The sequence below is a fragment of the Gambusia affinis genome, linkage group LG09 (genome assembly GCF_019740435.1).
Source record: "Gambusia affinis linkage group LG09, SWU_Gaff_1.0, whole genome shotgun sequence".
NCBI lineage: Eukaryota > Metazoa > Chordata > Actinopteri > Cyprinodontiformes > Poeciliidae > Gambusia > Gambusia affinis.
The window spans coordinates 22,317,768-22,345,558 of NC_057876.1; the positions used below are offsets into that span (position 1 = coordinate 22,317,768).

At 40.5% G+C, this 27,791-nt stretch overlaps 2 protein-coding genes across 3 annotated transcripts; one reads left to right on the plus strand and one right to left on the minus strand.

Annotated features, from left to right (window-relative positions):
* Positions 1-4: 4 nt before the first annotated feature.
* cstf2 (cleavage stimulation factor, 3' pre-RNA, subunit 2) lies at positions 5-16,181 on the plus strand. 2 transcript variants are annotated; one of them, XM_044127904.1, is made up of 13 exons: positions 84-320; positions 524-602; positions 1,742-1,911; positions 1,999-2,135; positions 2,360-2,479; positions 2,951-3,070; positions 3,887-4,001; positions 6,461-6,520; positions 10,466-10,565; positions 10,998-11,323; positions 14,476-14,600; positions 15,356-15,439; positions 15,508-16,181. In XM_044127904.1, exons 1-13 carry the CDS (start codon positions 224-226, stop codon positions 15,631-15,633), a joined length of 1,659 nt encoding a protein of 552 aa, XP_043983839.1. In that variant the 5' UTR covers positions 84-223; the 3' UTR covers positions 15,634-16,181. The 2 variants fall into 2 exon arrangements, with proteins under 2 accessions (XP_043983840.1, XP_043983839.1); XM_044127905.1 differs by lacking the exon at positions 6,461-6,520 and having other exon boundaries at positions 5-320.
* Positions 16,182-16,270: 89 nt separating this feature from the next.
* On the minus strand, positions 16,271-26,886 carry nox1 (NADPH oxidase 1). The gene is made up of 13 exons (XM_044127903.1): positions 26,379-26,886; positions 26,131-26,226; positions 25,450-25,560; positions 24,141-24,225; positions 23,217-23,404; positions 22,317-22,510; positions 22,110-22,239; positions 21,933-22,025; positions 20,586-20,827; positions 19,293-19,455; positions 18,102-18,248; positions 17,882-18,006; positions 16,271-16,980 (listed from the first exon to the last, which is right to left on the minus strand). The coding sequence occupies exons 1-13, from the start codon at positions 26,421-26,423 to the stop codon at positions 16,854-16,856; spliced, it is 1,746 nt and encodes a 581-aa protein (XP_043983838.1). The 5' UTR covers positions 26,424-26,886; the 3' UTR covers positions 16,271-16,853.
* Positions 26,887-27,791: the final 905 nt, after the last annotated feature.

Here is a 27,791-nt window from a genome sequence, read left to right on the forward strand (position 1 = left end):
ACAGCGCCATCTGTGTTCTAATGGAAAGTGACGACCGGTTGTCTTCGGCGTTGTTCGACGTTAATAACGGAATAAATTAAAACTCTCGGGGATAGGTTAGTGAAATTTTTCAAGAGGTCGAGAGAGGTCGCGCTGCTGGTGTTTGAGCGCGGCGCCTCTTCTAACAACCGGATGTTGTCTCCTGCTGATATCCTCCGGTGTTACGTTCATTGTTGTCCCCAAAATGGCGAACGTTGCTGCAGCTACCGTGGCCGCTGCGGCCGCAGCTGCCGCCGCGAACAGAGACCCAGCCGTGGACAGGTCACTACGATCAGTTTTCGGTGAGTTCAGCTTTAATAGAAGCGGTCAAAGCATGAAACAGTCAAATAAATCAGCTAATGAATGGAGACCTCCTATCTTACACATATGGCCATGTAGCGGAGGAACAAAACTCGACGCTAATAAGCAAATAGCTTCGTAATTTGAAATGTTAGCTTCTTTTTTGTTTTTATTTAATATTCTGTCATTTGAATTCTTATTTCAGTTGGAAACATTCCATATGAAGCCACAGAAGAGCAGTTGAAAGACATATTCTCCGAAGTCGGACTTGTTGTCAGCTTCAGGTAAGTAAAGGAGAAACATTACAAGGATAAAAGTGCACATATGGATAGATTTTATTACAGACTCGAGTCCAAATTACATAAAAAAGAAATCAGGACGATAAAAAGTACAATAAAAGACATAACAGACACATTATTGTCTCCACCAATTGTTTTGTTTAATACAAGTGTCTCTAAGTAAAGTAGAATATATTAGATAAGGCAGCTGATTTCTGTAAATCAATTAAATTAAAAACTAAATTTGGAATATTACATGCAAAATGTCATACACAATCCTGGAGAACATTCTTGACCTAGCAGGAAGTTGGATGCAAGAAACAGGCACAGTCACATCCTTAAGACGGTGGTGAAGTATGTTATTCAGTATTTACTTTTGGGGGAGATTCAACAGGTGTGGAGTCAAACCTGAACATGGGCTACAACTCCTGCATTCTTTGGATTAAAACTACTCTAAAAAAGGAAACTTATCATTCTGTATATCACATGTGTCAAACTCAAGACCCAAGGGCCAAATCTGGCCCGTCGTAACTTTATACTTGGCCCTCTAGACTCCAAATTACATCAATAAATCCCTCCAGTTTTTCACAAATCCACAAAACTCACACAAAATTGACAGATTCCCATATATTTTTTCAAATTTTACTAAAAGTTTTCCAAACACATTTGGTTTAAGTGACTGTTGCCACAGCTTTACTTCATGTCAAGTTATAATTGTTATATAATATAGCAATTAATAAAAAGTCACATTTAACGTCATATATCGTAAAAATTACAGAAAACACAAAAACAATCACAAAAGCCTGAAAGAACTGGTCAGTGGAAAAGATGTTCAATATTATTTAATTTTAAGAGCTGCTAAAACAGCTATTTATTGCTAATTTAACAATTTAAGGGGTTTTATCAGTACCATCTAGCACTACCGGCCCTTTAAGAACATTCAGATTTTTGATATGGCACAAAATAAAAATGAGTTTGACACCCCTGCTGTATATAATGAATCTAAATGAGGTTAAGTTTTTAAATTGAATTATTTAAACAAAAAAATCTTCTCTATGATGTCGTAATTTATTAATATGTGTCATCCGTTGCTTCTTTTTATGATGTAGATGTTATTGTGAGTGTATGCCCCTTGTTTTTCTCAGGTTAGTGTATGATAGAGAGACAGGAAAGCCAAAAGGATATGGCTTCTGTGAATACCAGGACCAGGAAACGGCCCTCAGCGCCATGAGGAACCTGAACGGGAGAGAGTTCAGTGGTCGGGCTCTCAGAGTCGACAATGCAGCTAGTGAAAAAAATAAAGAAGAGCTCAAAAGTAAGTAACTGCATTACTTAAAGCAAAGGAGATGTGGTTATAATTCCTGTCTTTGTATGAAGAAACCGTTCTTCCTTTTCTGCACAGGTCTGGGGACTGGAACCCCCATCATCGAGTCTCCTTTTGGAGACAGTGTGTCGCCAGAGGAGGCTCCAGAGTCCATCAGCAGAGCTGTGGCGAGTCTTCCACCTGAGCAGATGTTTGAGTTGATGAAACAAATGAAGGTAAGTTGGTTTACTGGATCTGTGTGACTGACTGTCCAAAATTTCACAGTTAAAACATAAAAAACTGAGCTTAAATGTAGCAAGAACTCTGCTGAGGTAAGTCTGTAATTGTATGAAAGTTTGCATCTTTGTTTACCTCCTTATTTTGAAGCTTCCATCCAGTGTGTACCTTTTAACCTAATGTTTTCTTTGCCTGATTTGTGAAATTTGATTTCTCTCCCCAGCTGTGTGTACAAAACAGCCCCCAGGAGGCGAGGAACATGCTGCTGCAGAACCCGCAGCTGGCCTACGCTCTGCTGCAGGCGCAGGTCGTGATGCGGATCGTTGACCCGGAGATCGCTTTGGTGAGAATTAGGCGTGTCAATAAGCAATAAATCAGCTAATCGCATGATAAATTAAAATGAGCTCAGTAATTTCCATTTGCATGATTTGTCGTTTTTCTCTTTTCTCTCTTTCTACCAAAAACTGAAAGTCTTCAGTCTGGTGCTTTGGTCTCAACTAGCCCCTTTTTTCTGAAGGACAATTTTGTTTACATAGACTTCATAATTAAATTTATTTGTTGTTTCTGTTGTTTTGTTTATTTACTTTGGATATTTCAAACGTCTCCCGGTTACAGTGTTAAATTAAAATTTTAAGTTTATTGATCTTTGAGAATGTGTTCTTGCATTATTATGCCATTCCAATTACAATACCTGAAAATGGTCTCAAAACAACAATATTATCGTTTATCGCAAAGAAAAGGACAAATAGGTTGTTCTTCATGGCAACATTTGGGTATTAAGATTTTGATGAAACTGCTTTTCATTTTTGTACAGAAAATGTTGCATCGTCAAACAGCTGTTCAGCCCCTGGTGTCCAGCAGTCAGGGTGGAGGAGCACCGCCTGTCAATCCTCCAGTTCAGCCCAATGTGCAGGTGTCTCAGCCACAACCTGTGGTAAGATAAACGCCAACCCTCTCTCCAACTCCAATCCTCACCAGCGACTATTCTGCAACTTATAAGGGCGTCCCTGCCCAAACACACCTGAATCTAATAAATGTCTCGTTGCCAGAGCTTTGCAGAGCTACATGAGGAAATCCAGCCATTTGAGGCAGGTGTGTTAGAAAAAGGATGCTTCCAAAAGTTGCAGGATGGTTGCTTTCAAGGACTGAAGTTGGAGACTCTGCTCCGATTTCTGGGATTCACATAATTTAAAAACATAAAGCAAACTTTCACTGTCCTGAGGTGGTTAAATAAATCACACATAATCACTATAAACTCTGTAATTGTGTTTAGTGAAGGTTGAAAATTAAAGAAAAATTAATTAAGACTGAAAGCAGGCAAACGCTTTACAGGGTTAGTGAGGAGTGGGAATTTATTGCATTATTCATCATTATCATGAAAATGATCCTGTAAGAAATTATTATTTTTAATATTTTGTTCCACCGGTTTATTCCACAAGAGCATCCATGAATTTAATCAAATTTGTTTAAATGCAGTTACTATGTGCAGTTTAAATCACTCTCTTTAAGCAGGTGTTGTCCTGAAGAAACATATTTCAAATGGGAATGTTTATCAGCAGCAGCATCTGTGTGTTTGTTGATATGAATGCTGCATCATGCATTCACAACCATACAGATATCTAAAAAAGAAGTAATAATGTTTTTTTAATAGTAATTTTTATTGTTCTCACAATACTTCAACAAAATACAGCAGTAAAACCCTAACTCTGTATCGCCCACCATATTAATCTGAGCTTTGTCTCATTATCAGCCGGTCATGCATGTGAATGGAGCCCCTCAGATGATGCAGCCCGCCAACATGGGCGTTGTCCCCAACATGTCTGTACCGGGCCCCGCACAAGGACCCGGACCAATCGGACCTCCAGGTAATCACTATTCGTTTCTTATTTTACTCACTCGAGGCCATAGTAAGGATTGCATTGCATTATGGGATGTGGTCGAGTAAATATGCTAATAAACAAAGGTCATGCATCATTTTTGAAGCATAAAATTCAACTTTCAAGACATACTGTAGTCTCAAAAGTATTTCCAATACTTCTCAGATTAGAATGTTAATAATACCCAGAGACATGCTGGTGATGAGATTAAATTATTCCCACTTTCTACTATGATACAAAACACAGAATCTGGTTCCTGTATTTACATTTGGCTCTCCCAACCCAACACATCTGACCAGCAAACACACTGAACATTCTGGTTTGTACTGACCGGTTCTGGTTCGCCTGGAGTTCTCTTTAGATGAAAAGAATTAAAAGTTAACAAAGTCGACAGCTGATTTAGGCCAAACTAAACAAACTACAGATCACCCAAATCACTTTAAAAATATGGCAGGCTTCCATTTTAAAACTAACAAATCTAAAAATGTAACATTTTAGCATCAATTATCATTATCATAAATTCAGAAAGTATACAGGCTTCAAAGAAAGTATTTAATATTGTCTGCATTAAATCGGTTCTTTTCCGGTTTTTGGTCAGTGAGGATTACCAAGATTATTTCCATTTGCTAAATACCAAAATAATGCACATCTTACATTGATATTTTTTCAGTCTCTCTTCAGATTTGTAAGTTAATATGAATTTCTTATGCTTGGGTTTCTTCTTCATCTGGAAGTTCCTCTGTTGATGTTTTGAGATCTTGCCTCAGGTCTATTTCGAGGAGTCTCCCTGCAGATGAACCTTCAGGTTTCATAAAATTGCACCCAAAGTTAAATCTGAGTTGTGAAGGCCCACATTTTAATATATTTAGATGTTATACATAGAGCAGGTGTTGCACTGAAGTACACCAACAAGTGTGTCTATTTTTAACTTATCAGAAGCTTAGGAAGTCGTGACATCATCACCATCTGTCTCATTATTCTGCTGTTTATCAAATAAATGTAGTTTGGTTTCTGACTGACCACAAACAGGGAAGGTTATGTCTGATTTCTGAGGTTTCTCTGAGTTTCTGCGACGTGCGTTGAAATCCCTGCTGGGTTATGAAGATCAGGCGTCGCATTTGGAGTTGATTTGAAATGCAGCGTGGATCTGTGCTGAGCTCGGTGGCAGCAGCGCCGGTCGCCATGGAAGACTGCAGTCTGTGGTCAGAGGCAGAAATAAATCATCTGGGGACGTTTTGCATTAGATTATCTGTATAAGCAAAGCTAGAGTCATGCTCTTTTAAGTTTCCAAAGCATCGCCATAGAAACCTATGAGAAAATGGTTGAGATTAACACCCTGTTTTGAAGGTTGGGTTTGTAAAAAAAAAAATAAATAAGTTACAGACAGTAGCCCTCTGAAATGAGCTCCTCCACAGGCGTACATGAGTAAACATTTTTTTAGAAGCAATAAATGATCCTGCAACTTCAAGAAGGTTAAAACTGATTCGATTGAATTTCCTCAATTTGGAAATTTGTCCCCACACAGAGACTTTACTGTGGCGGTGACTGATGACTCCTCAGTACTTGGAGTTCAGCCTGAAACTTTATATTCTTATCTAGAAGACTCACGGAAAGATTTTTTTATTTTAAAGAGCCAACGAGGGTTTTGTTTCTGGAAAACCGATGGAGGTAACAAACTTCCAAAGAAGTCCTGAAATATGGATCTGTAAACATTTTAAATAGGAAGTCGTTCAATTTAATTTTACAACAAAACATTTCCTTTTTTCTGGCAGCACATATTTCTGAATTAGTCTGAAAACAATTGGATTAATAAGGATGAACTGATTTTTGAAGTAATCGTGAACTAAATAAGTAATTGATTATTCATCAACTGGAGTATAAAGACGCTAAAACATTCCATTAGCTGAAAGAAAAACAATATTCAGAGCAGAAATTAAATCAAAACTGTACAAAATAAAACGTAAACATGATTTAACATAAAAGACAAAAATGTTCATCTGTAAAAATGTTCTGCCCAGAACTCCTCTTGTGTTATAATTTTAGCTTCACCTGGCTAAAATTCTGTATGAATAAAACAAAATCTCCTTTTAGGAAACTGTGTAATTTTTAAAGTCTGATTAATCAATTAATTGTCAGCATAATCAATAGAAGAATCGTTAGTTGCAGCTCTAGTTTGAATACTTTCTCACTCACTACAGCCACTAGGTGTCACCAGAGCCGCTGCTAATGTTCTCACCTGGATCAGATCCTTTCCTCTTCATTGTGTCGCTAAATGTCAGATATGAAAATTGATTCTTTGTTTTCTGCACATTTGCCACGTTTTCATTTTAAAGTGAAGCCTCCCTGTGTCTTTCGGTGTGCATGCGACGATGTGATTAGCCCCAAACTGCCGCTTCGCTGTCTTGAGTCCTGTGTCTCCTGTTCTTTTCACTTTAATGCTGGCTCAGGAAACCTACAGAATTCCCCCACAGGATCAGCCGGACCTGCCGCTCTCGAGCGGCCTCAAGGTATCACTGTCACCCCTCAGTCCCCCTGACAGCTCAGTAGACTCCGCAGGACAGACGCTGTCCACATAAAGTGGACTCTGTGGATTTCACTGTTTGATTTCCACTGTTTCTGCTTGCATGTCTGCTTCTTCCTAATTCCTTTTGCTGTTTAACTCTGCACCCTGAGAGCGATTATCAAGACTGTTCATGAACTGAGAGTGAGAGTGCGATGATAACTGGTGCAGAAAATGCTGCGTCATGAAGGAGAGTCTGGGTATGAAAAGATACCGGGTCAGAAACTCAAGGGCTTTTGGATCAGTTTCACAATAATCCTCAACTTTTGTCTGTAAAAGCAATATTATGCTTTATAATTAGGCCTGTCGCGATAACAAAGTTTGCTGGCCGATAAATTGTCTGAGAAGTTATTGTAATAAATGATAAAATTGTTGTTTTGAGAATAATTTTTTGGTAGTGTAATAAATTATCAGAGATCAATAAACTTTGAATTCTAATGAGCATTTAACAGTGGAACTGGAAGACGTTTTAAATATCCAAAATAAATAAACAAAACATCAGAAACGACAATTAAAATGAATTATGAAGTCCCTGTTAACAAAACTGTCCTTCAAAAAAAGGTCCAATTGAGACCAAAAGACTGAAGACGTTTGACATCCAGTTTTTGGTAGGAATAGAGAAAAGGGAAAACAATAAATCTAGCAAACGGAAATTATTGAGCTCATTCAAATTATTATAAGATCAAATGATTTATTGCTTTTAGCAAAAGGCCTATTTACGGTAGATTGGTAGATCGTTGTGGCCCCTCCGATCTAAATCAGGGGTTTTTCCCCGCTGGGATCGTTACCGCAGCCTGTTGAATGTGACAGGTAGCCAATCAGAAAGCCGGATTCTCCTCCTGCTTTCTGAGGGGAAATTACCGAGGGGAATCCCAAACAGCTGACACGGCGCAACCCGAAGTCCAGCGGACATTGGAGATGATATGTGGAAACAACATTAATGTTTATAAAACATTTCGTACAAAGAATATAGAAATGACGAGGGGAGGAGTTGGAGCGAAATCGCTACGTTGATGAACCCGGTAACTTTTCAGCTGTTCTTCGTTAACGTGACATAAATCGGTTCTAATGATTTTCATTCAGTCAGGACGTTACGCTGACACTAGAGCCACATGCGTTGCAGGTAGATTGTAGTAAAGCATTGATTAATGCCTGGTTTTAAAATTAGTTAGCTGGACTTGTAGCCATTATGTTGTGCCCACTGTTGGACACCACACGGCACATCGAACCCGATGGAACCGTTATACCTAGGATTTCTGTCGGCTAATGTGTGGTCTCAGATTTTGAAAATGGGCCGACAATCGACCGACAGCTCTAAGATGGTGTCGTGTGCGCTGGACATTACACTAAGGAAATGAGGAAGGGAGGGTCAGTGGAGAGCAGCGGAGTTGAGCCTTTTTTCATCAACAGAAAGAGAAAAAGGCCGGAAGAGACGATAAAGGCGATAATTAAAATGACGTAGATGGTTTTAATTTATCGTGCGATTAATTGATTTATTGTTTATCGTGACAGGCCTATGCACACTGCATAATGAGCTGCTCTGGTCATGTAGAGAAATGTGTGGAAAATCATCCAAAGACGTTCAGGAAGCTTCAATAAATACTGATGTGGAGTTTTCACTCGCTGTTTCTCTGGGTAATATTTGTGTTTTAGTCTTTTCTGTCTTTCGTTTTTCTTTCTGAACATGGAGCTGCGAAATGATCCAAAATGCCAACATGCAGTCACTGGCTGCTGCCAGGAAAACAGAGGAAGATGCAATTTTATATTTTGTGGATTTGTTCTAAAGAAGGATGTTTTGGGTTTTTTTATCACACAAATGTGATTTAGTGAAGAGATTTTCTTCTCATAAAATGCTCTTATTTCTGTGTAGGAATCAGAGATTTCTTTGGCTCATTTCCTTTTGCCACTTTTTGTAAAGATCTGACCTGCTGATGTCAACTGAGCTGATCTCTCTCACCTCTTTCTCGCTCGTTCACTTCATCTCTTGCTCCATTTTGTTCACTCACACCTCTCTCACCTATCTATCTCTCTCACTGTATGTCTATCACTGTCTCTGTCTTTGTCTCTATCTTTTTTGTCTCTCTATCTTTGCCTCTATCTTTCTCTCTTTTTCTCTAACTTTTTTTATCTCTCTATCTTTGATTTTCTCTCTGTCTATCCTCAGGTAACCATGTGTTAAAGAGGGCAGTCAGCATTGCCCAGCTCTGCAGTTAAACATGATTCTATTATTATTTATAAATAAAAACAGGGTGATAGCCCAGCTGTCTGTACCGCCTTATATTTGTCCAGTTAGCATTGCTAGCTAACTATTAGCCTGTCTGTACAGCTGGACTCTTCTAAATGATAAAAACAGAGCCGCTTTGTTAGAAACTGTTCAGCTTCCTCTTATTTGCTGAAACTGTTTTACGGAGAAGTTTATAGAAGCTTCCTGCTCCTTTTTAAAACTTATTTCTGTTGCTTATAAAGCTGCAGCTTCTCCTCTCAGTTACAAATTCCACACTGAAGAGTTTAATCATTGTGACTTGCTCCAGCTTATGCATGATGTTTAATTTTATTTTTAAAATCTCTCTGTTGACAGATCCAGGCCAATCAGTTTCCATGTTTGTGGTTTTTGAGACTCACTTTTCTATTTGTCTATTAAAAAAACTTTTCCTTTTGTTGAGCATTTTAATTAAAATTAGATCATTTAAATAAAAACAGAGCATGTTGTTGCAGAGTGAAAGGGCATTAAAATAAATATAATAATAATGATTATTATTATAAAATAATAATAATCATTATTATTATAATCATTATTATTATAAAATATAATGATCAAGTGATGGCGATCGTTGGCACATAATGTTATCAGTAAATGTAACTAGTTACATTTACTGGAGTTACTGTTTTGAAAGAAGTAATTATATGAGTATTTTTACTACGGGTTATTTTTAATTGATTGATTTTATTATAAAGTATTTCTACTTTTGAGTAAAATTTCTGGAGTTTCTACCCACTGAATGAAAAACAAGCATGCTTTAACCTAAAATTCACCAGACAGACCTGCAGTTTTTGTTTAAAGTTTCATCAATTTTTTTATTCAAATGAACTGATTTGGAGACATTTTCTTTTGCCTGATTTCATTATTTTTGTTACCAATTTCAATTATTGTCATTTTGGTTCTGAAAATTCCAAAATTTCCACTGAGGTTTATATTTTGGTCTGTTTGATGTAAGTTTTTTGATATTAAATGACCGATGTTTTGATCAGTTACGCAGTTCGTGAGTAGACTTTTTACCAAATACATTTTTTCTCCTGACAAATTTGTTGGATGGCTATGTTTTACTTTTTACTTGTGTAAAACTATGTTGATGTAGTGCTAATCATACATGAGTACGTTACGTTTACACTGGAGCTTCTTTAGTCTTTTGTTTTTGTCTAAATGCTTCTCTCTTTGAGAACAACGGCTCCAGACCAAAACAAAGAGCTTTTTCTTGTCCTGCACAGTTAATATTTTCCAGGATCTTACAGATGTGATGGAGCCTTTAGGCATTAATCTCTCTGGAAGAGGAAAACTACCAGCTGTTGTCGAACAGAAACACTCGGCCTGATTACATTTCATTTATAGGACGCCATTCGTTACATTTATGTGTTTGTGTTGGTCAAAGAGTGAAATCCGCCCAGATGTCTCGCTGTGGGACATTTTGCTTTAGACTGGAGAATCCTGTTTTTCTGCCAGTCGCTGTCTGTAGTGAGTTGGTTTAATCTGACCCAGAACGGCTCGGGACCGGCATTAAAGCCAACACCTTTTATAGGTGTGTGTGTCTGCCAGGAAATTCAGCCCACTCAGCGCTGTTAAAGAAAACTCATGACGTGTTTTTTGGCTTTTGATTGATTTTTGTTGTTGTTGTAGGACCGGGCGGCATCCCACCCAGAGGTCTGTTGGGCGACGGACCCAATGATCCCAGAGGAGGAACTCTGCTGTCTGTCACTGGAGAGGTCATCGACCCCAAGTAAGAAACATCAACAGCTGTTAGCAGGATTAGGTCCAGCTTGTTTGGCTGGTTGAAAACAAAATGGAGTAGAGACGTGACTCTCAGTGTCAAACTATTCAATCCCGATTTTTAGGATTTGATTCAGAAACAATCTTCAGATTTTGTTTAAATTATGGCTACGTTCATGATTTTTGTGAAGGTAGCCATACATTTCTTTTTGCGTGTTTGTTGAGATTACCAAATATATGCGACTTCCAAATGTATGTGATCTCCTGTGTGAACCGCAGACGACCTGAAAGTGTCCCACAGACGCAGTTGTACTGGCCAAAATCGTAATCGGCGGGTCGGGCTTTTTAAAGATCGGTGCACCGACCGCTTGTCAAAGCCCTAAATCTGTAAAGCGGTGATCAATCCTAAAAATGTAAGTCTGGTTGAACTGTTTGTGTTTAGCCGGGCCTACATGGCCGCTCCGCCGCCTCACCAGGCTCCGCCCGTACATATACCTCAGATGGGAGGTGGGCCACAGATGGGAGGCGGACCTCAGATGGGAGGCGGACCTCAGATGGGAGGCGGGCCACAGATGGGAGGCGGGCCACAGATGGGAGGCGGGCCACAGATGGGAGGCGGGCCACAGATGGGAGGCGGGCCACCAGAAATGAGAGGCCCTCCGATGCCTGAGCCGCGGACCATGATGGTGGACCCGCGAGGGCCGCCGATGGTGGACCCACGAGGGCCGCCAATGATGGAGCCACGGGGACCGCCGATGGAACCCAGAGGTATGAGTTGGAGAAAACCACGTTGTTGAAGATTAAATTGATCAGATTTATGTTTGTTACAGAGCTAAAATCAACTCCAGCTGGCAATAATTAACAAAACAAAATAAAAACAAATCAGTAATTTTACAACTGTAGACTGAGCTACATGTTCCTTAAAAAGTCTTGAAATGTCTTAAATTCATTTTAAAAATGAGTTGGCCTTAAACACTTTCCTTGGGCTGCCACCTTATCGTGGTGGAGCGGTTTGAGTGCCCCAATGATCCTAGGAGCTATGCTGTCTGGGGCTCCATGCCCCTGGGAGGGTCACCCAAGGCAGACAGGTCCTAGGTGAGGGACCAGACAAAGTGCAGCCCGAAGACCCCAATGATGATCAAAAACATTGAACTTGGCGTTCCCTCGCCCGGACGCGCGTCACCAGGGCCCCACTCTGGAGCCAGGCCTGGAGGGGGGCACAGCTGGGCTCAGCCCGACTCTCTGGTGAGGAAGGAGCCGGAGCTAGTGTGTGAGGTTGAGTGGTTCCGGCTAGAAGTAGTCGGTCTCACCTCGACGCATGGCTCTGGTTCTGGAACCAGTCTCCTTGAGAGGGGCTGGACATATTTCCACTCTGGAGTTGCCCAGGATGAGAGGCGTTGGGCAGGAGTGGGCATACTTGTTGCTCCCCATCTCAGCCCATGTACGTTGGGCTTTACCCCGGTGAACGAGAGGGTAGCCTCCCTCCGCCTACGGGTGGGGGGACGGGTCCTGACTGTTGTTTGTGCTTACGGGCCGAACGACAGCTCAGATTACCCACCCTTTTTGGAGTCCCTAGAGGGGGTACTGGAGAGTGCCCCTCCGTGGGACTCCCTTGTTCTGAGGAACGCGATCTGAACTCGAGTGGTGTTCTGTTGTTGGACTTCTGTGCTCATCATGGATTGTCCATAACGAACACCATGTTCAGGCATAAGGGTGTCCATATGTGCACTTGGCACCAGGACTCCTTAGGTTCGATGATCGACTTTGTCATCGTTTCATCGGATTTGCGGCCATATGTCTTGGACACTCTGGTGAAGAGAGGTGCGGAGCTGTCCACTCACCACTACCTGGTGGTGAGTTGGCTCTGCTGGTGGGGGAGGATGCCAGTCAGACCTGGCAGGCCCAAACATGTTGTGAGGGTCTGCTGGGAACGTCTGGCGGAATCCCCTTTGAGGCAGAGCTTTAACTCCCATCTCCGGCAGAACTTCAAACATATTCCGGGGGACGTGGAGGACATGGAGTCTGAGTGGACCATGTTCCGTGCCTCCATTGTCGAAGCGGCTCATCTGAGCTGTGGCCGCAAGGTTGTCGGTGCCTGTCGTGGCAGCAACTCTCAAACCCGTTGGTGGACACAAACGGGTTTGGGATGCATCCAAAGGGGTGCTGTCAGGCTGAAGAAGGAGTCCTATCGGGCTTTTTTGGCCTGTGGGACTCCAGAAGCAGCTGATGGGTACCGGCGGGCGAAGCGGCATGCAGCTCGGGTGGTTGCTGAGGCAAAAACTCGGGCGTGGAAGGAGTTTGGAGAGGCCATGGAGAAGACTTCTGTACGGCTTCGAGGCGATTCTGGTCCACCATCCGGCGTCTCAGGAGGGGGAAGCAGTGCAGCACCAACACCGTTTACAGTGGGGATGGTGTGCTGCTGACCTTAACTCGGCATGTTGTGGGCAGGTGGGCAGAATACTTCGAAGACCTCCTCAATCCCACCGACATGCCTTCTATTTTGGAAGCTGAGCCTGGGGACTCTGGGTTGGGCTCTCCAATCTCTGGGGATGAGGTCACCGAGGTGGTCAAAAAGCTCCTTGGTGGCAGGGCCCCGGGGGTGGATGAGATCCGCCCGTAGTTCCTTAAGGCTCTGGATGTTGTGGGGTTGTGTTGGTTAACACGACTCTTCAATATCACATGGACATCGGGGGCAGTTGCCCTGGATTGGCAGACCGGGGTGGTGGTCCCCCTGTTCAAAAAGGGGGACCGGAGAGTGTGCTCCAATTACAGGAGGGTCACACTCTTAAGCCTCCCTGGCAAGGTCTATTCAGGGTTCCTGGAGAGGAGGGTCCATCGGATTGTCGAACCTCGGATTCAGGAAGAGCAGTGTGGTTTTCGTCCTGGTCGTGGAACACTGGACCAGCTCTACACCCTCAGCAGGGTCCTGGAGGGTGCATGGGCGTTCGCCCAACCAGTCTACATGTGTTTTGTGGACTTGGAGAAGGTGTTCGACTGTGTCCCTCGGGGGAGCCCTGTGGGAGGTTCTATGGGAGTATGGGGTACCGGGCTCCTTGATACGGGCTGTCAGGTCCCTGTATGACCGGTGTCAGAGTCTGGTCCGCATTGCCGGCAGTAAGTCGGGCTCGTTTCCGGTGAGAGTTGGACTCCCCCAGGGCTGCCCTTTGTCACCAATTCTGTTCATTATTTTTAAGGACAGAATTTCTAGGCGCAGCCAAGGTGTTGAGGGGATCCGTTTTAGTGGCCTTAGGATTGCATCTCTGCTTTTTGCGGATGATGTGGTCCTTTTGGCTTCATCGGGTCGTGATCTGCAGCTCTCACTGGAGCGGCTCGCAGCCGAGTGTGAAGCGGCCGGGATGAGGATCAGTGCCTCCAAATCCGAGGCCATGGTCTCGAGCCGGAAAAGGGTAGAGTGCCTTCACCGGGTCAGGGGGGGTGTCCTGCCCCAAGTGGAGGAGTTCAAGTATCTCCGGACCTTGTTCACGAATGGGGGAAGAAGGGAGCGGGAGACCGACAGGCGGATTGGTGCAGCATTTGCTGTCAAGCGGTTGCTGTACCGGTCCGTCATGGTGAATATGGAGCTGAGCCAAAAAGTGAAGCTCTCGATTTACCGGTCGATCTACATTCCCATCCTTATCTATGGTCATGAGCTTTGGGTCAACTGGCTGCTAATATACTCTTTTGTTGCTAAGGGTAAAGCTAGCATATTTGACTTCCATCATGGCTAAGTGAAAATTTATTGCCAGTTGGCTGGACAATGTTCATCTTTGTTATTCCCAACCAATACAATTAGTTTATTATTGATTTTCTTTTGTATTTCTGATACAGGTCTTAAATTTCATTCACACAGCTCTGAAAATGTCTTAGATTTGCGTTTCAGCATCATATTCTCCTAAAGCTTGTTACCTGTTTTCCTTCAGGCCGTGACCCGAGGGCGATGGACGCTCGCGGGCCGGTGTCAGGTCAGAGGGTTCCCATGGTGCCCGGGATGCAAGGCCCGGTCCCCCACGCCATGGGTCCAAACGTTCCTCCGCCTGCAAGACCGGTAACTGGGTGGAGCCTTAAATCTGTCTTCTGTTTGGCTGAAAGCATCTTCCAGCTTCTGCTGACCTTGTCATCTTGTCGTAGTGTATCGAAGCTCTTTGTTTCTTTTACGTATCAGGTGTTAATTTAAGATTTACCGCGTTATGTTGACACATTAACAGCTAAAGCAATGCTAGTCATCAGCAGTGAGCATCTATACCAGGGGTGTCAAACTCAGTTCCATTGTGGGTAAAATCTTGATGTTCTTAAAGGGCCGGTTGTATTGATTAAACCCATCAAACTGTTAACATATTAATAAACAGCTGTGATTGGATTTTGACTGTTTTTGCGATTTTTCTAATCAAAATCACAGATTTTATGAAGCCAGATTAGAAATATTTGTGATAAATTTTGTATATGTACTAATGTAAGATGTTAAATGTGACATTTCATTACTAGTCGAATTGATCAGCGACAATAGCTTGGCATCTAGTAAGACTGAGGCAGCAGTCAATTATACCCAATGTTTTTGACCAATTTTGGGAATTATTTTTTAATAAAATCAGAGAAAATGTGGGGATTTGTTTATTTTATGTGAATTTTGAGGAGTTGTTAAAAAAATGGAGGGACTCATTGGAGTCTAAAGGGCCGCATAAAAACCTACGGCGGGCCAGAGTCGGCCCCCGGGCCTTGAGTTTGACACACGTGATCCATAAGGTGAAGGAAAATGCAAAAGAAGTGAGTGAACTGAGCTGAGGCTGTGTTGTTGTCCTGCAGGGTCCGGGTATTTCTGGCGTCCCGTCCTCAGGGGGAGGCTTCAGTCCCGGCCAGAGTCAGGTCTCCACTCAGGATCAGGAGAAGGTGGGTTCATCAACGCCGCCGCCGATGTTTCCTGCCAGCGCCGCTTAACGCCGTCCCATCTCTTCCAGGCCGCCCTCATCATGCAGGTGCTGCAGCTGACCCCAGAGCAGATCGCCATGCTGCCGCCGGAGCAGCGGCAGAGCATCCTCATCCTCAAGGAGCAGATTCAGAAAACCGCCTCCGGCGCGCCGTGATTCTCCAAGGTGGCGTTCCTCCTCGGCAACCCGCCTGGAGCAGGAAGGAGTTTTCTGACTTTAACGATGGTTTCACTCATTCCTGCTGCAGGAGCTGCCTGCTGAAACTGGCCGCTCTGCAAAAACACAAAATATTACCAAGTATTTTTATCTAGCTTCTAGCGAAAATGTCACAGTGCACTTGAAATAAAAAAGAATATTTCACATTTTTCCCATGTTATAAGTGAATAATCTGCCAGTAGAGCTGCTACTTTTTAATCAATATTAAGGAATTATTTGCTAAAATGTTGTCATTTTGATCTTATTTCAAGAATGCTCTAGAAACTAGATAACAGTACTTGGTAATATTTTGTCTTTGCTGTGTAGGAGATCATAGCTTTGTTTTCTCTTTTTGTATGAAGAGTGCAGGTTTGATCCAAATGACTTCAGAAGATGGACATGTTTTGTTTTGTTTTTGTTTTTTTTCTTTAAACCAAACTGTTGTAAAATCTCAAAACTGTTTTCTCAATAAAACTAAAGAAGTGACAAAATGTAAAAGTAAACTCTTACAGGAAGACATACCACTGTCTTTAATTTACACCATTTACTTCCTGGTTCCTTGTTTACCAGCCTTTGTTTCTAGTCAGTAAAAAGTGACTTAGGTGGAAAACTTTTATTGTTCGGTTCCAGGAAACCACTTTCCTCAACCAACAAGGACGTGCATAATTGATTTGAAACACTTTGTTTCCTGTAACAGATATGTAAACTTTATTTAAATATTTACAACTTTAAAACCACAAAATACACAAAGCCTTAGCAGTTGGTAGAAAATGGAATTGGTTCTTAAAAAGGAAAAGCTGCAAAGCTTTTAACATTTTCTACATTTGGGTTTGGATTTACATAATTCAGTTCCACATTAAAATCAACCCATTATTATCCCAAAATAGCACAACCAGCTGCGTTTTTTAAAAATACACATCAAGTTTAACGAGTTGGCAAACATTTTAGCTTCACACTTCATTGTAACAATGAAAGTTTTACTAGAGCTGACGTCATGATTCATGATGACAAACCCTAAGCATTTCCTTTCTTTCCCAGTGGATTTAAAAGTCAAACCCACTCAACCGGTTCGGCATCTAGGTGTGAATTTTTACGCTCATTAGCGATCTGTGAATTTCCTCCCCAACCAGAACCAGCCCTCAGTCACAGCTGTTCAACAACAGTCGTTTGTTTGTTCTGGCTCAGAAGTTCTCCTTGTTGAAGTAAAATTTGGTTTTGCGAGGATCCACGTCCGAGTATTTCCCGCATTTCTTCGCCAGAACTTTCGCGAGTGCCTCGGGTCCACACAGGAACGTTCCCACCACGGACCTGCAGACGACCAAAACTAAACGTCAGCGGCTGCAAATCTGTTCATTTCAGTCTTAAATGGTTTCAGCCATCAATTAAATTCAGGTCATAATTTCATAATTCATCTCGACATGAGAAAAACTGATCACATTTTATCCTGTAGGCCCCCTAAATTACTTTGTAGTGTTATTTTCAATACTCAAAAGTAACTTGCTCCGTGTTATTTTTGGAGTTGAAGTCCAATGTGATACTTATTTAAGATCCGCTCAGTATGACAACGCATTTAAAAAGGGAACATTTCTGCAAAAAAACAGAATTTTTTCTGATAAAACAAGAAATTTGACCTGCAGAATTTGGCAGAAAAAGCTGATATTGAGATTAATTTCAGAAATTCTCTAGAAAGAGTTTGAAAAAACTTTCCAAAAGTTGAGAATTTGCAAGATAAAAAGTCAAATCTTAAGTTTAATCTCAGAAGTTTTCTAGAAAAACCCATAAGACTTACGAGAGCTACAAGTCAAAACAAAAAGTTGAAAAAAATGTGAAATTTTGAGAGTAATCTCTGAATTTTTAAAATAAAAAACTTGAAACGGACGTTTTATAATTACATTTTCTTCAAAAAACAAAAATATTTCTGAGTGTTTCAAGCATACTTTTTAACTCAAATTTTCTTATTTTTTGGAGAAAATTCCCAAGATTTAATCTTAAAAGTTATTTTGTTTCAAGCTAATTTTTAACCTTTCAAGCGCAGAAATTTTAACGTTTTTTTTCAAGAACATTTCTGGAAAAAAATTTCAGTATTTCTGAGTTTTTTGGCAGAAATTCATCCCTTTGTTCCTCATCTAAAATGGCCCTGATGCCCAGCTCAGCAATAAAAATGTTTGCCTTTCCAAAAAGAGGACGTGAAATAAAACGTCTGCTTTACGTTGGGTTCTCTTTGCGGACTTGTTCGAACTCCTTGTCCCAGTTGGGTCGGCCGTAGTGAGTCTTCTGCTTGAGCCCGGTGACCACATCCATTTCCTGATCCATGTTCACCTTGACGTAATTCACCTGATGGGAGTAAAAGGAAAAAGAGAAAAGGTTTACGGCGGCGTTCATGAGGAAATGTTGGCGGGTAATCTGGACTTTGGAGCGCTGACTCGTACATGGCTCTGGTCCCATCCGGTCAGGAACAGCTTGTAGGTGAGGAAATCCCCCATGCCTCTCTCCTCCATCTCCTTCTCCTGCGCCTTCAGGAGGTCAGCGAACCACTCGAAGGCGTGGGTTTCCCGGCACAACCAGTAGAAATAGATCTGAGACCAGTAAACACAGCAAGGTGTGTCAGAACTATGGCACCGCAGAATTTAGAGCAGAAATATCTGTCTGCTTTAAATTCATCTCTAATTTAAAGCATTATGTTACTTTTATTAAAAATGTTTTTTTACATATTTGTTAAAAACTGTCACCATATTGTGAGACAGATAATGTAAAAAAAACAAAAATCAATCTCCTCGACCAATCCCTGAGCTACTACTTCCATCTTAAGAAATGCCAAAAACAACCTATCAGAGCTAAGGTTGACAGTCTTAGCGCTGTCAATCAACCTCATGAACACGTTGCTAAATGAGATAATGGTGGAGAAACGACTTACTGTTACAGGAAAACCATTTATCCGCTATCATTGGCAGCTATGCTAGTTAGCCTTAGCATTCACAACAAACTCTGTGGGTCAAAGTGCTGATTAACAGCGCTAAGACCCGCCTCCTGGTTCTGATTGGTTGTTTCTGGTTACCACTGGGAGAAGGCAGAGAGCTCGACTTATTCACAGTTTATCTGTTTCATACCATGCTATCACTACATGGTGGCTGCAGCTCTAAATTAAATAATGTTTAAAAACTTTTCGCATTCATCAGTCCATCGAAGATTTTACGATTGTTTTTGTGATTTTTATTTTTTTGCAACCAAAATCACTGATTTTTTTTAGCTACTTTAGAGATATTAGCAAGAAATGTTTGTGCTGAAAACAGACAGTAAATGTGATTTTGCTTTGTTACTCGCCATATCGATTACAGATGATAATAAAAGTAGGAAGTACTGCCACCTGTAGGTGGGAGTTAGCGACACGTAAACTTGATGTTTTTGACCATTTTTGTGAAAAGTTGCAAATAAACTCACAATTACGCATTAGCATGAATCGGTGTGAGGATCTTTTGATTTTGCGTGAATTTTTGCAAAAAACTAGACTGACTGATTAATATAATTTGATTTGATTGATAAAATAATCCGTTAGCACACAGCTTTTATCTTGAGGGGTCGGATTTGAGTTTGTCATTGTGGTGAAACGTGAGCAGGTTCACCTTTCTGGTGCGCAGTTTGGGGTCGTTGTCTTTGAACTTGTACCAGATGGACTTGAGGATGGAGGCGAAGGGAGTCACACCGATGCCGGCGCCGACCAGCATGCTGACCTCGTAGTCGAAGACGTCCTCGCTGGCCGTCCCAAAAGGGCCGTCCACGCCCATCCTGAAGACGGACAGCAGGTCGGTTGAGGACAAACAAACGCCACAACTTACAGTGAGTTTTACTGGGGATTTCAGGAGAAACACCAACACAGAGTAGAGAAGAAGAAATGTTGCATATTCAGCCCTCTTTACTCTGAGGCGTCGAAATAAAAGCAAGAGCAATCATTTATTCAGACTTTCATCTCAGTAATTGAACATTAACAGCATCATGAGAACAGAGAAACACAACAGGTGGGTCAGAAAGTCCAGCTTATTCTTGTTTTATTGTGACTTTATTACGGTATTACCTTTTTCCAGTAATATGATTATTCTCATAATATGACATTCTTATTTCAACTTTATTCTTGTACAATTTTATTAGTGTTATAAGACTTTACTGTCAGATTATGGCTTTATTCTCAATATGCTGTGAAGTTTGTATTATTTGGACTTTATTCTTGTAATTAAAAAATACTTACTTTATTAATTACCGCCATACCGTATGATGGCGATACGATAATACTCCATCATACCGCCATATTTCCTAAAAGCTACTAAAGGTTATTGTATTATTGCAACTTTATTCTCCTAATGTTACAACTTTATTCTCGTATTACAATGACTATTGTATTTTTACAACTTTATTGCTGTCTTGTAAAATGACTTCTTGTAATATTATGAGTTATTATTTCAACTTTATCTTCATACATTTTGACTTTATTGTTGTATGACTAATCTCATGTTATTACAGCTCTATTATTACTTTTGTCTTCAGTCACATAATATTCTGACTTTATCCTCATGGTTATATAAAACTAATTAGTTTTACCCTGATACTTTGCTGTACTTTTATGTTTCATTAAAGCTTCTAAAAGTGTAAAAAAAAAAACAAAAAAAAAACTAATATACATATTTATTTTATTTTTCTAATTTTCTTTTAGGCAAGATGTTTACTGAAACCTTAGGCAGTTAAGAGGGAAACTAATAAATGTTTGATGGGAAAATAAAATCAAAAATGCCTCACATCATTCACTTTTAATGTTTTTACAGCTTAAACTACTAACAACCAAAGCAAGATTCAAAATTTCCCTCTAAATTCAATCTGTTAGATATTTGATGAAAAACCTGACTGTTTGTGATGCGAACACCTACTTGGGCCCCTGCGCTCCCTCCGGCAGCTTCTCCATGATGTCCATGAGTTTGTCCGTCCAGTCGCCGGCCGAGCGGATGTGGACGCTGAAGAAGTCCTCCTCGGGGGCAGAGGTCATGGTGAACGGGTGCCACTCCAGCTGCGAGATGGCTGGGCAGTTGAGGAAGACGTACTGGCCCACGTCCATTTTGAAGCCGTTCTTCACCAGCTGCAGTTCCAGCACTTTGGATGGCCGCATCACAATCTGCGGGAAAAAAAAACAAACTCTCAGTCAGAGCCGACCCAAGGAATATGGGGCTTAAGCAGCTGCTAAGGGCATCCACGCCAGCAGGGGGCCCCCAAGATTAGCATTACGCTAAGCTAGTGTGATTAAATATATTCAAATTTAAAATAACATTGAATAATGCAAACTACATGCTATTACACATTGATTAACTATTTCCGTTTTATTTTTACAGTTGTTACACAAATAATACACTGCAAAAACACAAAATCTTACTAATAATATTTGTCTAGTTTCTGGTCTTACTACACACGAAATTAGACAAAACAAGCAACTTTTCAGCAAGAAATATGAGCTTATGTTAAGTCAGTAATTCATTAACATTGATTTTAAAAAGTACCAGTTCTCTGGCAGATTATTTCACAAAACATTTTCCTCATGTTATTTGTAAAATAATCTGTCAATAGAACAAGTGCTTTTTAATCAATTCATCCATCCATCCATTTTCTGTTCACCCTTGTCGCTAATGGGGTCGGGAGGGTTGCTGGTGCCAATCTCCAGGCCGGGTCACCCTGGACAGGTCGCCAGTCTGTCACAGGGCCTTTTTAATCAATATTAAAGAAATAGTTTTATCTTATTTCAAGCGTACTAAGACATTTTCACCAGAAACTAGACAAAAATACCAAGTATCATTTTGTGTTTTTGCAGTGTAGGTTAATATTTTCCTACTATTGACAGTGGTCACTGTTGGGGAAAGATAATATATTAACTTGTCGCCTTGTTTGCTGTATATGTAGTGTTTAATGTTACTTTCAAATAGTTAAAATTATATGCATACTTAAATACCATTCTACACTTCAAAATCCAAAAAAAAATTTTGTTTTTTACTCCTGGAAGGTCAAAATCAATTGCAACAATAACACTGGTATGATGTAAGCTAATTACAAATTATGCTAATAAATGTAGGAAAGATGAAGCATCTGGTGGTGACATGTTGGCATGTCTCATTTGGGAGGCCCCAAATAAAAATCTGTTCAGGGCCCCAAAAAGGCTTTGGCCGGCCCTGCTCTCACATCAGTCAGCATCAGGAAAACACATTAAAATAATAATAAAACTGATGTTTTACCTTTCTGTACTGGACGTTCTGCATGTAGCGAATGAAGCGCAGCAAACGCTCACATAGATAAATAACCATTGGGCCGATCACGTACCACCAAGTCTACAGAGAAAAAGGAAGAAATGATGACGTTTTTCATACTGAGAGGAGAATCACACAAAGAAACTGAAGTGAGAAAACACAAACCTGAGCCGGCCCTCCTTCAAACTGAGGGATGGGACACTCAGGAATCTTTCCCCAATCCTCTGTGTGGTTGTGACAAAACAAGGGGTTGTGTTCTTCATACGACTCTTCATCCTGCCTCCTGACGATGCCCCTGAAGATGAGATGGGCGAGATAAACAACAACGCTGCAGGAGAAGAAGAACGTCAAAACAAACAAATTCTCTCCTACCCGATTCCATGAATGACGAGACCGGCAAAGAAGACGATGAAGAGGTGGTGCGTGTACCAGAAGACCTCGAAGTAGTTGCGCCTGATGACCTCCATGGAGGACGTGATGATGAGGATGAGCGCCAGAGTGATGATGACTCCGGTGAGGCCAGCGATGGACGTGAAGACGAAGTAGGTGGGGATTTGCTGCGGATCCTGAGGCAGAGCGAGAGAACAAGAGGGAATATCTTTAATCCCATTTGAGAATATTTGACCAACCTGATGCTTTCTGCTGAATTGAAAGCAAAAGTACAGTTTATTATGTATTACAGCATTTTAGGGTCATAAAATAATAGAGTACATTTTTGTCACAAACTCAGAAATTTTCTACAAAAGAAACAAACATTAGTAAAAAAAAAGAAAAAAAAAAAGAAAACATCTGATTTTGGAAAGCTGAAAATTTTCTAGAAGAAATTCAGAAATTTTTAGATTAATTGAAGAAATAAAAAAAAAGAAGAAAAGAAAAAAGTTTTTGATTCTGAACATTTTGTAGAAGAAACTGACATTTTGAGATTAATCTCAGAAATTTTTGAAAAAACTGAAGAATAGAAATTTCTGGGTTTCAGATTTTTAACTTTTCAAACTCAGAAATGTCCATGTTTTTTTCTAGAAAATTTCTGAGATATGAAGAAAACAAAGATATTCTCCTTTGTTATGGCAGAATCTGGTCTATTTGCTGTGGTACATAATCAAAAACACTTTTAAGTTGGTGTTTCCTGTGGGAAAAGTGATTTTTCTTCGATCCTGAGCGCCACATTGATTGCATTGATACAGATTTTCTTTAATTTATCAGGAAACGTGGCATAATTCTATTTATTTGCATTGGAAATGTAAACATGGCGGGCTTCAGTGCAGGACTTACGGTGTCTTTTTTGCGGATCGGGTTCAGGAAGGTGGTTCTGTGGTGTGAATGGTCTGACTCGTGTGAATCCTCTGAATCCTCTGTGTGGTCCTCCAGGTTGGACAGAGCGGTGCTGAGGTTGTCGTAAACTCCCTGTCTGCTGTTGTTCAGCCACTCCACGTTCAGCAAGTGGGCGACTGTATGAACAGCTGCGAGAGTAAAGAGGAGAGAGGTCACCGCTTCGTTTCTGGCTCTGGTTCTGCAGTCAGAACCACCTGCACTCAGGAAGGATCCTAACGAGGATGAACTGCAGGTTAAACATGAACCAACAAAAAACCCAGAGGTATTTAAAATATTCTGTCCTTTTGACAAGGGACAACAAATCTCTACAGGATTTTAAGCCCTTTTTATCTGTATTATTGTAAAATTAAGACATTATTACTGGTCCAAGGATTTTACTTTGTCATTAGGGCTGAAACTATCCGTGTTTTCTCTGACTTTCTTTTAACTGTTTTTAAAAAAATGTACTCATTCTCTTTTCTCTGAAATCCAAAAATAGAAACACAACCGTGATTCTTTAATTTGAAAAACAAGCAACTTTTTATAGCATCTTCAATTTTAAAGGATCAAATTTAGGTTAAAAATGTAGTTAACACATAGCTAACCTCTGAACGAAAATAACAATTAGCAGGAAACATGTTTAAAAAAAATAAACAACCACAAAGAACCATTATAAATAATGGTTCTTTGTGGTTGTCCTCTTGTAAGCACAAGAGGAAATCAGACAGATATACATCTTGAAGCATAACTGCTCCAGCATTAAAGAATTGTATTGGTATAACAGATTTAAAATTTAAAACTAATTGTCAAAGAAATTGAGGTAAATAAATGTAATAACCCTGTCAGAGTTGTGGGATTGATTTAGAAATGGATGCATGAGTTCACCTGTCATCAAGGCGATCATGTACGCCACCAACTTGTGGAAAGTCAAGTTTTTGTCCAGTTGTTTCCTCATTGTTCTGCTGCAGCGCTGAAAGAGTAACATGGAGGGAAGCCAGGGTTAGAAACATGGTAGGTTTATTTTTGTTACTCTCCGCAAAACCACAAAGTTGCTCAACATCGGCCTCGTAATGCCACGGTTAGGAGTGGTGTTACAGTTCATTGTCCCATTTAAATCTTATCAATACTCCCTTTGTTAGTACTATGCGTGGCGCTGTGTTGAAGTGGCCTACTTTATCTAATGTGGAGAATCTCACTGAGAGCTCTTCGTGAACAAATTACTTAAATATTGCTAGCTAGTAATATCCGACGTTTGGTGCATTTTCTCTCGTCATCTATCGACTCATCTGCATTTCATATTTAGGGGTCATTAACACGCATCTCGTTCACTAATGTCGCTAATTTGGTAGAATAGCAAATTTTATTGCGCTGTGTTAGACAGTTATAGTACGATGATTGACGACATGCTAGCTAAGGCTAAAAAAGCCATGGCAACCAGTGAGCGTTTAACGGCCAGTTCTTTCTGTAGACAAGTTGCGCGCGCATCCGCCGTGTTTCCGAACGGTTATATCTGCGCACAAAAGTGTCTTTCCACTCTTATGGAGATAACTTACAATTCTTTTGTCTCTTAATTAGCGCGGTTCACCCTTTTTTGGACTGCTGTTAAACAGTAAAAACGTTTTTTTTTTTAAATCACCAAAACACTGAATGTGTTTATTTGTCTGCGCAAACCTTTGTCTCTGTTCTGTTAAAGTCGATAAAACACAATTTTACTATTGCAGTATTTCCTTTAAATGTAAAATGAAATCAAAATCATACACGATTATACTTGATCATGTGATAAGTCATTAAAAATCATGGCAGCAACAGTGACATATGTATTTTTATAATTCAGCCATGGCGCTAGGCTTGTCAACTAATTTTGTCCAAAATAATTTTGCTGGACGATAAATCGTCCCAGAAGTTATTGTGATAAATGATAATATTGTTATTTTGAGACAATTTTCAAGTAATATACATGTACATTTTAAAAATAATTTTACAATTTTAAAGCTCTTAATGGCCTTTCCCAACCTTATTTATCTGAACCTTTAAGTTTTTATTTTTGAAGTTTTAAGTTTTTCTGCACATTAAATTAACTTTTATTACATTTTCCAACGACAAAGCTGACATATTCACCAGATTTAATCTACTAGAGTCTTTGTCAGTAAATGTGGTTTGTGGTGTAAAATTAGGCGTGTAAACATCGTCCTACCACGAAGGATCCTCGGAGCAAAGACAGCAGGTTCCTGCACACTGGCAGCAGGATCAGCATACAGTTAAAGTTCAGGACGGCTGCAGGAGCTCTGGCCCAGGCCAAGGCAGACTGCAGGAGGGAAAAATACACGTTTTCTCAAATTATTCCTCAATTTAATGTTGATTACTGATGATGAAAACACCAAATTCAGATCCACAGACAGTTTGAGCATTAATCCATTAAGACTGGCCAAGCGTTTTCAAAGAGAGAGCGATCTAAATGCTGTTTTTGTTACCATGAATTGTTTTAATGCGATTTTTTTTAATAAGTTTCAAAAGTAAAAAAAAAAAAAAAAAAAAAAAAAGTTAATTAATTTTTAAACAATTTTTTTACATTAATCTAAAAATTCTGATTTTTTTTGCGGAAATGTATTCCATCTACAATGGCCGTAGTACGTACGATTATTTCCGAAAAGTAAAAGATAAAATCTTTCAGTACTGCGAATCCTTCTGACTTGTGACAAAAAGTTTGTACACCCCTTGTCTATAGCCATGCTCTTTTTAACCATTCCTCCAAATCCCAGGTATTTCCCCCTGATTTTGCTTCTTTGGATCAGAACTGGCTTCAAAAATCCGAAGTATGCGAGGAGTTTCTGCAGCTCTGAAAAGCATCGCAGTTTCGGTCGTGTTCACTACTCACCCCCAGCAAGTGACGGGTGTAGTAAAACTTCTCTCCGTGCTCATAGATTAAGTAAAACCAGACAAAGAGGAAGATGTTCAGGCCCATCCAGACGGACTGCAAAAAACAAAAAGTGTTCGTTAAAACGGATTTCTTTAAGACAGGATGCAAACTGCACTTGTCAGTCAGAATTACGCGTAAAATCAGTGCGTAAAACTCCGCTAAAAAGGTCTAATTAATCCTCAAATGAAGTTTGGATAAGGACTCACTATTATGATGGCTGAAAACCAATTGTTGACAAACCAGTTCCCCATGATGAAGGCTTCTTCTCGGCTCTCTGTGGCTCCTCATCCTCAGCCCCCTGGTTTTATACCTGCACCTGCAGGGACTCCTCCCTCCATCACTCTCAGATGCACAGGGAAGCAAATCCTCCTCCGCAGCAGATGACATTACGCTGTTCAGGAAGTTCCGAGGAGGCTTGAAGAATCACATTCCTGTCTGGCTGCAGCGTTAGGCTGGATTAACCTTTACTGGACTGACGGAGGAATGAGGAAACAAGCACCGACTCCATCCAGGAAACCTCACTCTGCTGCGGTGACGCAGTGAAGTTTTATCAGCGCAACCAGAGTACCTTTTATTGTTGTGCGTCTTCAGATGTTGAAATATAAGAAACGTTAAGTCATTTAGTTAAAACTGTGAAGCATCTAAAGAAGTACATTTTCCAGCTATGGGAAGTTTAGTAGAAGGAAAGAGTGTGGTATAAAAAAGAGGGGATTGTGATTTCAGGATGCGGTGCAATTTTCACATTCCTCCTAGTCACTTCCGAACGGTATATTAAGGCTATACATTTACGCAAAAAAAAAAAATAAAATAAAAAAATAAAATAAACAACTTCTTTTGAAATTTTGATGTTAATCTCAGAAACTTTCTAGAAACAAGGACATTTCTGAGCTCCAAATGTCGAATATTTGCTAGAAAAAAACCTCAGTAATTCTGAGATCTCAAAATTACCCTAAAGTTTTGTTTAGCGGAAATTTAGCCCTCATTTATTTTTTTATGAACGAACCAGAAGCAACTTCTATTTCCAGATAATTTATTTTATTGCTCTAGAAATCAAAATCCCAGAATCTGGAGAGAGAGAACAACAAAGTCCAGAATGTATCCAAGCTGTCTACTGGGAAATGCACGTCATGTTTCCCTCTGCTGATAAGCTTTATGGAGAGGCTGATTTTATTCTCCAGCGGGTTTTCTACCTGCACCAAACAGCGGTTTCAGCAAACTTACCTCCATAAACCCCAATTTATGAAAACATGGCGTGTCCAAAAATGACAAACATCAGACCCATTTTATTTAAGATTTTTTTTAGCCCCATAATATTGAGCCCATGTAGCATATTTTGGGTTAGCAACACAGTGAGCCAGTGGCGAAGACGAACGTTGTCAAGCCAACTGGCGATAAATCTGTACTTAAACTACCGGAATGATAGACGCAAAAAACTTGCTAGCTAGCTAGTTCTCCCTACTTCTTTTTCCACGGCAGCAATCAGAAACAATGGTTCCTGGGAAGTAGCTGCTAACAAACCATTGTTAGCTAACTGCTAATATACCTTTGCTAGCTAGCGACACAGATCTGAATATTCATGTCTAAGGCTGGCAAGGGTAGCTATATTAGCAGTTAGTTAG